General features: G+C 41.4%; 1 protein-coding gene across 3 annotated transcripts in view; it reads left to right on the forward strand.

The window, feature by feature from the left end:
- The first annotated feature begins 1,725 nt into the window (after positions 1 to 1,725).
- btbd11a (BTB (POZ) domain containing 11a) overlaps positions 1,726 to 13,740 on the forward strand; it is a 156,374-nt gene continuing 144,359 nt past the window's right edge. For 2 of the 3 annotated variants that reach the window (XM_018697277.2, XM_018697278.2), the window contains exon 1: positions 1,726 to 3,371. In XM_018697277.2, the coding sequence (XP_018552793.1) occupies positions 2,507 to 3,371 (865 nt within the window). In that variant the 5' untranslated portion in view covers positions 1,726 to 2,506. Of the gene's footprint in view, positions 3,372 to 9,180; positions 9,629 to 13,740 lie in introns of those variants that run through there. The other variant, XM_051077580.1, reaches the window with a different exon arrangement.

Genomic DNA, 13,740 nt, shown 5'->3' on the forward strand with positions numbered 1-13,740 from the left:
AGTGTCTTTGTTTTTGTTGTTTTACAATATTATAACACTAAATTATACAAAAGTCTTTACAAGTACATCAGAAGTACCAAATGTCATTTTAAGAACAAAATGCATATAATGTTGACATGATAAAAGAAATAGGCTTTAAATGTGCCAGTGCACTGTAAACATAATCTCACAAAGCCCGCCTCTCAAAGATAACATGATTGAATAAACGACCAGATTTTTAAAAATGGGACTGCATATAATGACTAAGTAAGCGTCATATGATACATTCATTCTGCTGGCAAAATACAAACAATCTATCATCTTGCCAGGAAACTCGTGATCATTTTGCTGTTACCAGGCAACCAAGGCTTAATAAGTGAGGACAAGCTTTGGAGGACCACAGCGCAAGTAGAGAAGCAGCTGACAGCTGCCCACCTCCACCGCTCTCACCTGAGTTAGTCATCAAGATGTGCTGCATTGCATCAAGAGCCTGTGACAGACTGCTGGGGATGAACTCGGTTAATGTCACAGACCAGAGGACGGGACCTGCTAATGGTGACATCTGCTTCCTCAGAGAACTAAAACAACTTGAATTCTGTCAAATTCACAATCACCATTTAATCAAAAACGAAATGAATCATTGATTTTCTCTGTGGAGTTTATGTTAGAATGAATATTCTTATCACAAGTGCCCATCAGACTCTCCCTTGTGTTGACAGTTAAATAATTCAATATTCAGTCAACAAAAATCTTCCACAATTGGTCATCCTTATTCAAAAATGTCTTTTCCAATTGCCTCCAGAGACCCTGTGTGTTTCTGTGGAGGGTATCGATATAAATAAACTAAAATCCATTGCTCTAAAATATGTATTTTGCAGTGTGGTAGTGTTATTGTTTATCCTTTGTCAGCTAAACAATGAGAGTAAGATACTGGCATGTCTATTTTTTACACTTTTCCCTGTCAATCTTTTTTTTTTTTTGCAAGAGTGGATGTCACCCATCATTTCTCAAAATTCCAGCGTAGTAAGTTTTTGTCAGTTTTGGCATCATGGGCTGTGCAGTGTCATGCTAAGAAAATATGAAAAGGCCTCTGGCATGGCAGGCAGTGTGGACAGATGGTTGGTCCAGCTCAGACGTACAAGGAGAAGCCCCAGCAGAATGGATGAATCATCATTCCACCAACTGTTCCTCTCAGCACGTCCTCAGAATTCAGCTCGCCCGCTTTTTGTTTTCATGGCCCGACAAAAATGTTGTATCAGGGAGAGAATAAGTTGTTCAGCAACATCATGGTGAAGTGGTGCTGAACCTTGAGGCAGGGCTGTATCTTCACCGGACATTGGGAGCATCTTTGGTCTAAAAAGGCTCAGAGCAGTGTGTTTTGAACATTAAAATATTTATAGGGATCTGCCATTAAAGCTTATGGTGTTCCTCAATAAAGCTACTTTTGCTGCAGCAGAAAATTATCACTAGTGGTGGACTCCTGTAGGACGAGATGCCAGAAAAAAACAGCTTGTCACTGCAGGACCCAGGGCTGTGTATTTCCTCTTTTAACCTTTTTAGTTAATCACTACAGAATGAGGATTCATTCATATATTTAGCATTTTATCCATAATATCATAAACAGCATAAGTTTAGAGAGGAAGCCGAACAGAACATTGTTATTATTAGCAGATAAACAGAAGAGAAAAATTGAGATTCTCAAAAATAGAACCTGACAAATCTGTATATCAACTTTAAATCACAGTGTAAGTTCATTTTTTTTCATACAAGACAGCCCCTAACAGAGAAACATAAAAGGATTCATGACCTATAGTTCCTTATAAACTGTAAAATGAATGATATAAAACTACTTCTTATGTCTGTGTCTCCTCCCAGCCATTTATCTGATGAGACAGTGTGATACATCCTCTGAGTTTCATGTGTTAAAGTAAAAGTAAAAATATCCTTTTTGGACACCATCTCTGTTTTTCATGTCATCAGTACACATTCCCACCATGTGTTGTCTCAGTGGGGATCCACCTCTCATGCTGACTCTGCCATGATCGGTTCACTGCAGCTACACGACCGCACATAACAGATCGTTCGGCCCAGGCAGCCTACGTGCGTATCTATCTCTGTTCCTGCAGTTGTGTTTCACCAGCACCAGGTATAGCCTCCGCTCAGAAGGTAGCAGGTAGGCTGTTCGCGTCAGTGAGCGGGGGATGCGCATTGGCTCGTTTCAGCCCGCGGGGCTCCAGGCTCCACCTCCCCATCAGAGTCTCGCCTGCGCTGCGCTTGTTGCGGTGAGCGCGGAGGGGTTGTGCGCTCTCAGGTTACGCGTATGAAGTTGTGGACAAGAGGAGATCGAAGACATCCAGCGGCTAAAAGACGGAGGAAAGTAGAGGCTGACTGCCGTCGTTTCACTCTTTCATCTGGGGATAGGCCTACATTAAAGTCCCCGGACAGCGGCTGAGAAAAGGCACCAAAACGAGTTTGTGGCATTTAATAATTGAGAGACCAAGCATACCCAACAGTATGCGGTGCAGTTATGGCAGGCAAGGGTAAGACAGTCGTGAGGACGCTGGAGGATTTAACGCTTGATTCTGGTTATGGTGGAGCCGCGGACTCGGTCAGGTCGTCCAGCGTGTCGCTGTGCTGCTCCGACACGCATCAGTCCTTCTCGCATGGGGGCAACTGCTGGCATCTGACGGAATCCATGCACAGCAGACACAACAGTTTGGACACAGTCAACACCGTCCTGGCGGAGGACACGGAGATACTGGAGTGCTCGGGTCAGTGCGCCAAACTGCCCGAGCTGGAGGACGTGCCATGGAGCCTCGGCGAGGTGGAGGGCGCACTGAGGAAAGACGAGGAGCTGATGGTGGGCAACCCGCCACCGGAGGTCTTGGCGCGACTGTCCGCTCTCATCAGCCGCGCGCTGGTCAGGGTTGCCCGGGAGGCGCAGCGGCTCAGCCTCCGCTACGCCAAGTGCACCAAGCATGAGATCCAGAGCGCCATCAAGGTGGTGCTCTCATGGACCATCTCCGTCAACTGCATCACGGCGGCTCTGAGCGCCCTGTCCCTCTACAACATGAGTACCGGGGACAAGTTCAGCCGAGGCAAGTCGGCGCGCTGCGGGCTCATCTTCTCCGTGGGGAAGTTCTTCAGGTGGATGGTGGATAGCCGGGTGGCCCTGAGGATCCACGAACACGCTGCCATATACCTCACCGCCTGCATGGAGAGCCTGTTCAGAGAGGTGTTCAGCCGCGTCCTGCGCAGCGCGCTCGTGGAGAGGGACAACGGGATCCCCAAGTTTACGCTGGAGTCATTGGAGCAAGCCATCAACAGCGACTCGGAGATCTGGGGTCTGCTGCAGCCCTACCAGCACCTCATATGTGGCAAGAATTCAAGTGGTAAGAAAAGTGTTAAAGAATGGGATTTTTGACCTCCCAGTTAGACATGATTTGTCCAAATATGAGTGGACACGCTCTCATCACCCTGGTGGTTCATATGTGTTTTGCATTCTCAGTTAAAATCCACCTTATGAGCCAAATCATCAAACAATCCCCCCCTGAGAACCATGTTGCAAGCACTTATCTCCAGTCAGTGCCCACGTGTTGCAAGAAATATCTAGAAACCAGTGGCTGAATCCATGGTGACTCAACTAGGAGCACTGGGCCTGATTACAGAAAACTGAATTCTCTTCCAGTGACAAACACAAGCACATACAGTATCACACTGTATCTGCATTTCAAGTGTTCAGTCATTTGTTTTGAGGATGACACCATTTTAAAGCTGGATATTTGATTGAGGAGATACTTTTCACAGCGCACAAAGTGATAATCTGCTTAGTGTAGCTCACTTGGAAAAGTAGTATCACTATAAACTGTATACAGTAATTATGCTGGGGAAAAACCACTGCTTATCTAGCTGGTGTAATTGCACCCCCCAAACAAAAGGGCTTGACAGTTTGTTGAATATTTATCACCCTCGGCTCTTTTAGACCTCAAGGCCCACCTCTGAAACAGGAACTGCCTGTCTTGGTTATCAGAGCCTCAGAGCAACAACAGTCCAGAATAGATATTTATGGCTGAAAAAGATCAAACAAGCTGCAACTTCTAGTTCTTTGAAGCTATTGTGTTCTCTGACTTTCTCTAAAGACGAGAAGAATGTTAATGTTAATGATTGTTTCTGGACAGAGTGAAACCCCCCTGTGTGCACATGGTGTGGTGTGTGTATAGATGACATGTGTGTGTCGTGATTTTTGCAGAAACAGGATTTGTGTTTATATTGTGTGCTGGCCTTGTTGGTAATGCTATTACTGTCTCACTCCAGAAGGTGTAAGCTGTCAGTGTGGGCTGGCCCTCTTATCCAAAGCCCTGAATGAGTTGGCTGAAACTATAAAGCAGAAGGGACTTGAAATGCTATTCTCTAACTGAGAGCCAAACTGGGTCGTGCAATATTGACCAAAAAAAAAAAAAAAGTCATATTGCAGCTCTTTCGCTAATTGTTGCAGTGTGACTGTTTGCTCGCAGCACTCGTAGGATAACTCAATAGAGGTGAAAAACAAAGATGCTTGGGGGTTGCCAGGACTCTGAATATGAGAGAGGAATTTTGCACATGTGCACCCTTGTCTTTCGGATGAGGCATTGCCGTATAAAAGCACGAGAAAAGATTGTTCCAGAAGAAGCATGAAGAAAAATGGATCTGAAATAGCTGTCATGATTTTAACGTGATTTGAAAGGCAATGTCAGGGATGCAGGTTTTTTTCTAGAATCCACACCTGTTAGTCTCTGTCATGTACAACCCTTCAAAAGAAAGAGAAAGAGAAAGTGAGAAATTGCTGATTACAGTTTCCCAGAACCCAAACTGATGCCTTTAAATGTGTTATTTTGTTTGACCAATCCACTAACCCAGATATATTCAAATCCACAATGATATAAAACCACAAAAAACGGCAAATGCAGAGATCTGAGAGGCTGGAATCAGAGGATGTTTGGCAATTTTTGCTTCTGGAACACTCCTCCTCACTCTTTTTATCTCCTCATCCATCCTTTCATACCTCTTCATTTGACATTGATATTCAGCCTTTGGTGAAAGTGCCACACACGGCTGCTTTGTCTTGAAATTGTAGCTGAGAAACAGGTACTTCCCTGTAGACAGGATGCAAAGCCAAGGCATGCAACCCCCCCACCCCCTTTTTCCACTCCTCCTCCGTGGAACGCATCATTTCCTGATGGTGCAGAGGAGGCTACAATTTGCGTTCGCCCAAAAACAGCATGATGTCTTTCTGTGACACTTAAGAAGGCAAAAATGTGAGGATTTTAAAAAGGGGCTGTTTTTTTTTTTTTTTTTTTTTTTTTTTTTTTGGGGTGACCCAGCGTTTCAAGGAGCTGCCATTGTTTTTATTTTTCATTTTTTAGGAAATCTCTGACCAGGCTTGAGGCTAAATAATTAACCGCCCTTAATCACGCCTTAATCAAACATTCATCCATATATCTGTAATGTCTTTGGTGTAGTTTTGAGCCTTTGCAAAGAATGAGGCCATATTTAGTCAAAGGTGGGAGAGAGCAGCGTAGTCCCACTAGTGAGAAACATGGTCACTTGTCTAAGATTTCACTTGGGGAACAAAAGCAGTGCAGCACATAATGACCAAATCCACACTGCTCTGCGCTCCCAGTGACCATTTCTGACAGCGTGGTTGCTCTGACTAATGAGCAGAGCTAAATGAAAGCTTTTCTTCACTGCCTTTGTTTTCAGACGCACATGCTGCTGTCCAACCTGCACATTCTAATGATCTGTAGGATTTCTATCATTTATTATTATACAGGAAAAAACACTGCACATGAAAGGAATGTAGGTTTATCATGTGACTTTCACTTCATTTGCTTAATTTGTAGCTTTAACAACAGTAATTCTGAAAGTAGTCACACCTATAGTACAGTTAACTGTCAACAGGTGCAGGAGTAGGTGGAGATGTACAAGGAAATTAAAGCAACAAATTAGGACAGATGACAAAATAGGTTGGTTTGTCACTGTATCAGGGTTTTCTGGCATCTATTGCCACCCAATAGCAGGGCGGTATTGTTTATGAGTTCCCTCAAAAAGGACCAAAGCCACTGTTTGATTCAGGGGAGACTTATGAGATGAAGGAGGTAAGACCCTGGCAGGAAGTAGATCACCACTGGAAGCGACCCTATGACCTACAGGTGCTTCAGTATGAAGGAAACTTCCCCCTAGTGGTGATGGGGAATGGAGCTCGAGGTTGGGATATGGTCATGTGAGGGAAACTTCTGGTTTTTGGAGGAGGTGAAGGGGTGGACTGCAGCAGAGAGGGAGAACACTGTGAAAGTTTGACAGCGTGCAAGGACGTAGTCTTCCTGACTGAACATTTGCTGAGTTTCATTACAGAAATGTTTCATATATGAGTGTTTCCTGATCTGCCAACTCTATGGTGAAGGTCTAGTTAGGTTTAGGCAACTCGATTCACTTGGTTAAGATGTGAACTGTGGCCTCCCCTGTTATAATCAAATGCTTTATCAATCCAACAGTCCATCCTGACCTCCTTGGTAAGACTGAACAATGTCACACTACTTTTGCCTTTGATTCTGAAAAAGAATAGTGATTATTCAGACCATTAGAGGTCACTTGTTAGGAAAATGTCAAATGCCATGATTTTCAACAATAGATGCTGTAGTTTTTCTGAGGACAGTGTTGTTTTACACAGACTACTCATAAGATAGAGTTGTAAGAGGAGTTATTGATAAGTTTTGAAGGTGATGAATTAAACAGCTTTCATTACATGCACACACAGTTCACGTCTTTGAGTGATTATGCAGAAAATTTGAAGTTATTGACTTTTGTGTCAGCATTGTCTGCGAAAAGACAACATTTGCCGAGTGTGGATTTCCCTCTACCTTAAGTCAAAAGCTTATCAGTCAACCCTTGCAGTTATCCAACCTTAACCTCAACTGTTACTGTGTGTGGAGCCCTCATTTCAGCATAGGCCAGGAGCCCAACACAACTGCAATCACTGTAGCTGATTGTATAAAATCCAGAAAATGGATTTGAAATATAAAAATATACTTTAGCTGGTGGCTACGTGCATAATGCGCCAGCAATGACGTGGGTGAATTCTCCAGAGATGAAGCATTTTTACCATATCTGTTCCTTGGATTGACACATCTTAGCTGCTGCACCTTGACTATTTCTTCTGTCTGTAACCAGTATCCAGTGTGTGTGATGAGCGACAGTTGAAAGGTGCCAAATAACAGCGACAGTAGTTTTCTATAGTACAAATCAGTGTGCTGGTTGGTGAGATATTATACAAATATAATATGTGAGAATGTTGCAGGTGGATATCTCCTGTTGTTTCCTCAACAAGGATTCATCATGTTTGACTCTCCCCTCTCAGTCATGTTAAACCGTCTAACGACAGGTGACGTCAGGAACAAAACAGCCTGGTCATCAGCGTCCAAACCTGCCGGGGCGGCGTTTAAATTTGGAATCTCCAATGACTTGATTGTATCTGATTATGTTTGTCATTTGCCGTGACCTTCCCCAAGGAACCGATCCAACCTCCGCAGGACAGATGACACAACATAATGGAATTGCATAGCCTCCTATAGTCAGTCTATTAAATTAGCAGCGGGTGTCTGCTCTCCCTCCCTCTTCACTCTCATGTCTTTCACACCATATTTTATTGTGTTTTCTGCTGGGGGGCCAGCTCGGTGTTTGCATATTTGTTTTCCACTGTGGTTTTTAATAAGCTCAACTCATACCCACATGATTCTGGCAAAGCCTTTTGTTGTCCATTCTGTTATTATCTTCCGCCTGTCCTTCCCCCTCCTTAGGGTGGACTCGCAGATGAGCTGACAGATTGCTGTCGTTCTGTTGGAGATGTGAGCGCCTGGGCAGGCGAGCTGGTTGTGATGGATTTTTATGTCATGGTAATTTCATAAGACCAAAGGCAGCACCCACACCCCCCTCACCCCACTTCCTGCAATGATCAGTGATTGTGAAGTTATGTGCAGTTGTTTAGGGACCAAGATGAATTTTTATGAGCTGCATCCATTTCTAGTTTCCCCTTCATGTTACTGGCTTGTGAAAATATTGACTTTAATTTCATATGATTCTCTGTGATTTCACTGGAAGGGAACACCTATAACTCTGCTCTGGGCTTCAGGGAGCAGCCCAAAATGCGGTGGTTTTATTACTTCAGTGTCATTGGAGCGTGCATCCCCTTCCGTTTTCAGAAAGTAGGTGAAAGCACTGGGTCAGGATGAGATAATGAGAGGAGTGTGAGAGCGTCGAATGCTTAATGTTGTGAGGGAGTCAAGTGCAGGAGGAGAAACCAGGCTGGAGTGTCAGCTGGAGGAGGTGGTGGTGAGGAGGCATTGGCGCAGGTCCCTCAGAGATATAATTACCATGCAGCTCTCTTTAATTAACACTTGTGCTTCTCTGGTAGTCATTAAGATTAGGAATTAGCAATAGGAAACACCAGGGAGCTGGAGAGAACAAAGATGATAATTCCTCTCATTCATTTTGAATCCCTGTTGCGTAGCTCCACGTCTGGCATGTTTGATCAGATTGGTCTGTGTGGCCAAGATAAAATGTCTTCTAGACATTCAGACCTGTGGACTTTCTTTGACACACTTTCTTACTGAACAGTGAGACAAAGCAGCTTGTTACGTCACTTGCCCTTGATGTCAGTAATTTTCTACACCCTCAGCTTGGATGCCTGCTTAGCGGAAAACTGCAGGAAACACTTCTCACAGATTCCTGCAAGACGACATGCGTTGGAATGTACGTAAGCATTTGGCATATTGGCTGATAACAAACACATTACACCATCTGTATTTCATCAAAAAAGGGCATGTGTATTACCTTGAATGTCAGTATTAATTATAGACTGACTAATATTGGATTTTAAATCAATACTGATATTGATATTTGAGAATTTAAAAAAATCTGAAAACAGACTATTGTCTCCTATTCATCTTTCAAGATCCTTAAATTTGGTTGCTAAAGTTTTGTTAGCACACTAGCAAAATACTTAAGCAATGATATAGAAAAATTTTAAAACATTAAATAATGAATACAGATACATCTGCATTATATATATATATATATATATACATACACACACAATTTTTGCAGCGATAATAAAAATGTACTATTCATTTCAAACAAAGTGACAACAAAAAACTTACTTTCCTAAAAAAAGAAAAAGAAAAAAAGAAGACTTTTCAATAAATATATTTCTATAACATCAACATAAATCAACATATTTTCAACTAATTTATTTGTGCAGTGGATGCACGGTCGCCATGTTTACACAGGTCCACCCTCTGATAAGTAATGTTACAGTACTGTATGCTAGGCTCCCACACACCTGAATTCAGTAAGCTAAGCTAGCTGTCGTGAAAAAATGGACATTAGATTTTTTTTTTTTTTTTTTTTTTTTTTTTTTTTTTTTTGTAACCCAAAGTCTGCTCAGCGAGAAGACAAGATGTTGAGGCGACTAATGACACATGTACAGCACAAACATGAGCATCAAGCGAGGAAAATCAGCAAAGGTCGGAGCCAGCCAAGCTAACACTGCAGCATCTAGCATTAGCATTGACGGTTCAACTGACACCTGCTGCCCCCAGGTAAAGCCACTTTAATGGTGAGTAAATCTGTAAAACTTTTTAACTACTGGCAAAGTATGTCTGTATGTGCTGTAATGTGTTGAGTTCGTTTGTATAGCGCAGGCAGACGATAGCTTAAGCTTGTGTCTCTCAGGTATTAGCATGTTAGCGTGCATTCAAAACAAAGAGCTAACAGTGTTTTTGAAAAATAAATCCCTGGAGATTTTTCACAACCCAAAAGAGATGTAGAAGAGTATTCATAATCCTCAAAACTTTCTGGCATTTGACCAAAAAAAAAAGAAATAAAAAATAACTTCACTATATAAATAATTGAACTCATAGTCCATAGGAAGCAACTCAGATGGAAAATTGTGATTTGGCACTATGTAGATAAAAATTTACTTGTATAATGGAGAATAACATTTATATAAATATTACTTGAGTTTAGGTTCTGTGTATAAATCTGTATACCACTTGCTGTCACCTTTGTTACATAAACTATAATTTTGCACAGTCTGGAGCAATGGCACACCTCTGCATCTGTCCTCTTTTGTATGTGTTATCAATATTATGGCTGTTGTGGTGTTGAATCATGGCTGTATTAATACAACAGTGCAGAGGATTCATGCAGGCTGTCTTCTTTTTGTCTTGGAAGAAATTACCATAAGGCCCCTTGTGTTCACTTCTTCCTCTCTCTTTGTTGTTTCTTTTGCCTTTCCTTGTTCTTTGTCTTTCACACCCTGCTCATGGCCATGTTGAAAGACAAACTGGTGCTGTTGTGTGTGATGAGCTCCATCTGTTAACCTCTTGACCCCTGCTATGGGTGCGATGTGTGTACAACACGTGGCCTATTTGTATTGGAGTTGGTTTGTGTTTGATGAGTTCATCCTACACACAGTCACACCTCAGCAAAGCTGCAACATCAAAATGACCTAATTGTGCAGTCCAAGTTTAGCAAATACACAACATCCAAGTAATGGCGACATAGTGAGATGAGATGACACACGTCCTGAGAGTCTGGAGACTCACTGGGCTCCTTTGATGTTGATACAACTTTTGACAGCCGCTGTCAGAACATACTGTTTTATTTGATGTTATCTGTCAGTGGTACAACACTTAATTCAGCACTTGTATATCCTGTAGGGACTCCTGAAGCACCATTGGTTGTGGTGCCACATTTGCTTTCATCTGAAGTTAAGTAATGCATTCTGTAGTTTTTTTGTTCTTTATTTCTTGAAAAAGACTTTTGTAGCTTAATGTTTAATTTGTAAAGAGAGTCATAGTAATGTCAAAGGATGGTGTTGACAGTCTCACAAGCTTCGTTAAAAAACCTCAGATGATTTCTCACTATGCAGAAAGTTTGGTTTCACTTTTGGTTCCAGCTCACAGGCATTTTTTCACTTCTGCTACACTTCAGGTGTATTGAAGCAGAAACAATCAGGGTTAAACTTATAACTAATTTTACAGTGATTTGTTTTTTTTTTTTTTTTTTTTTTTTGCTTTAAAGAGTGAGTTCACGCACATTACAAATAGGCAGAGTTTCTACATATGTTTGCTAAGTCTACTTAGGTAAACTTTATTGTCACTAAGGGGAAATTTGTCTTGAGCTACAGTCAGTTGCTTTACATAAAAGCAGAGAAACATCGTAGAAACATAAGAAGCATTTGACATAATGCATGTAGAACATAAGAGACATTTGACCAATAGAAAGAGAATAGAAATAGAAGAAAAAATAATTAAATTGCTTAGTGCTAAATGCAGGATTGTACAGGACTTTTGCTTCAATCTAATAATTTTCCCCTGAACTCAATTAACTGAATCACCCAAAAACAAACATTGACATTTTGTTGCCTTATCTAAAAATTGCTGCTCAGTAAAATTTACAAAAATGTGATCATAAATCACATCCTAATATATTGCACAATAATGTCACATTGTAAAGTTACATGTATTACTCAGAGTAACCTGAACAATGAAGATAAGCTGCTGTAAAGCCCTGATGATACCATAGATGTTACATCAGAAACCTCAGCGATATCAATCTCTGAGGTTTCTGAGGACTGATTAAACACACCTTTAAGCTTAGCAGAAATGAAAACAAAGTGATTTAAAATCAAAAGTCACATTTTATTGAGCTGCTGTGATGTTGAATCACGTAGCCTCCGGTGCTGTGTCGTCTTAAATCGGGCAGTTTGCATTTGTGGTAAAAACCACATCATATTTTGTCAGCTCTACTGTATGTTTTTTTCCTGGTGAGGTGTCGCTAGGTCTCAGTTGTCACACCGTATACTCTTGTTATGCTGAAACTGTGGTTGTTCTCTGTCCTCTCTGATCACGCTTTTTATCACACCTTGAGCACAAACAGTTTCTTGTGCTTTGTAGCTTACAAGACTCTCCTTTGTGCTCTAGAAAACAATCCTAGTATGGTTTTCTTTGCACAACAAAACCCTCTTTGACTTGTGTTGTTACTGGAATTCTTCAAAATCCGCAGCTAATATCAAGACTTATGAGAAAACACTATTAAGGCTAAAGCTATAGACTTGTTTTGAAACGCAGAAGTTAGTATATGAGTCAGGCTATTGACCGGTTGTGAAGTGTTTGGTTTTCTGTAACACTGATGTCATTCCTGGACAGGGAATGAGGATGTTGGTCTAAAAAAAAAAAAAATCACATCCTCTGACACTCATTTATTGAGTCAGGGATTGTTTTTGTCTTTCTGGGACTTTTCATGATTGCTTTTTGAAGTGTTGGCCAGTACACCGGCATTGTAACTTTGAGCTGTTTGTGTTGCTCTGTGGTTATTTTTCCCATGCTGTCCGAGAGGGGGAATTTCTAGCTAGAATCAATATGGTGCTGAAATTTTTTGCATGACAATAGCTATGAGCATGTGGGCGCTCATCAAAAGGTTTGGTCAGAAAATAATAAAATCGACTGAGTCATTGCCCTCTTGAGTTTAATGTTTCATCAAATCAATTGTGAGAAAACAAATATCCAACGTAGGATGCAATCATATCACTTCAACAATATATTCAAGTTTTTTTTTTTTTTTTACTCATTGCCGCCCAGCCCCTCTGCTATTGAATGATGGAGCTGGGCAGATGACTTACATTGTTCCAGCACCATGTGAGTTGTTTTTAAAAGCAGTAGACATCAATCAGATGATTCTCCCTGTGATCATTATCCTCCCCCTGCTTTTATTCATGCACTTACTACAGACTCCTGGAGTTTAAAGTTGTTTATGCCTAAATCCTGTAGAAATACATGTAAATCAGAAACAAACTAGATCTAATTTCTGCTCTACATTTGTATCCTTGCTCTGAGTGCTCTGTAAACAACGTATGCAGTTATTGACACCTTCCTCGTTGCTGACTGTGCTTCAAAATGAATGAAAGTGACAGATGCTTATCTCTCCACTGACTTCTTTCCTCCATTTATCCCTTCCTCTTCATACTTCCCCTGTAGTCAAGGAAGGAAATATAATATTACTGCGGTTACTGTGGATGTTCTGTATTTGTGCAAACTGTTAAGGCTTTAAGTCTGAGTGAGTGTTTTCAGTACCAGAGTGTGACAGACATCTGAGGGTCAGCATTGTTAGGAGATGCATCTTTAAAGGTTAGATATATGAGATTTTAAACATCAATACAGCAGCAAACAACTATTTTCTGTGTCAAGATATAGTGGAATAACAGTGTCCTGATCATCAGGTCAGCAAGCGTATTTGTTTTGGTAGCTGGTCCAGCCGTATGTGCACGTTAGACCGTGTTAGTCCAAGTTAGTCCTTCTTGTTGGCAGAAGAGAAGCCAGAGATGGTGGCCAACAAAGTATTTGTTTTGGTCTTAGATGCTGGTGCTCTAGTGCGACATTGAGTGGCACTGAATATATAACCTTTAACTTTCTCTGTTAAGGGTGTATTCCACAAGAAAATACAAAAGTGAAAATGCCAAACTAATGGAAGCCAGCAAGCTACTTGCTACTTGCTCTCTTCCACTTCTGAATGTAATACAAACCCCACCTCTAAGTCGATTACAAACAGTTAGAAAACTAGCTAGCTAGCTAGTCTGTTTGCACTGATTCTACAAGATCCTTAGTTTTCTTTGATGTTGTTTCATCACCCACTGAATTATTGACAGCTCCTGCACACTCAGTGCTG

This window comes from Lates calcarifer, linkage group LG18 (assembly GCF_001640805.2).
Source record: "Lates calcarifer isolate ASB-BC8 linkage group LG18, TLL_Latcal_v3, whole genome shotgun sequence".
Lineage (NCBI taxonomy): Eukaryota > Metazoa > Chordata > Actinopteri > Centropomidae > Lates > Lates calcarifer.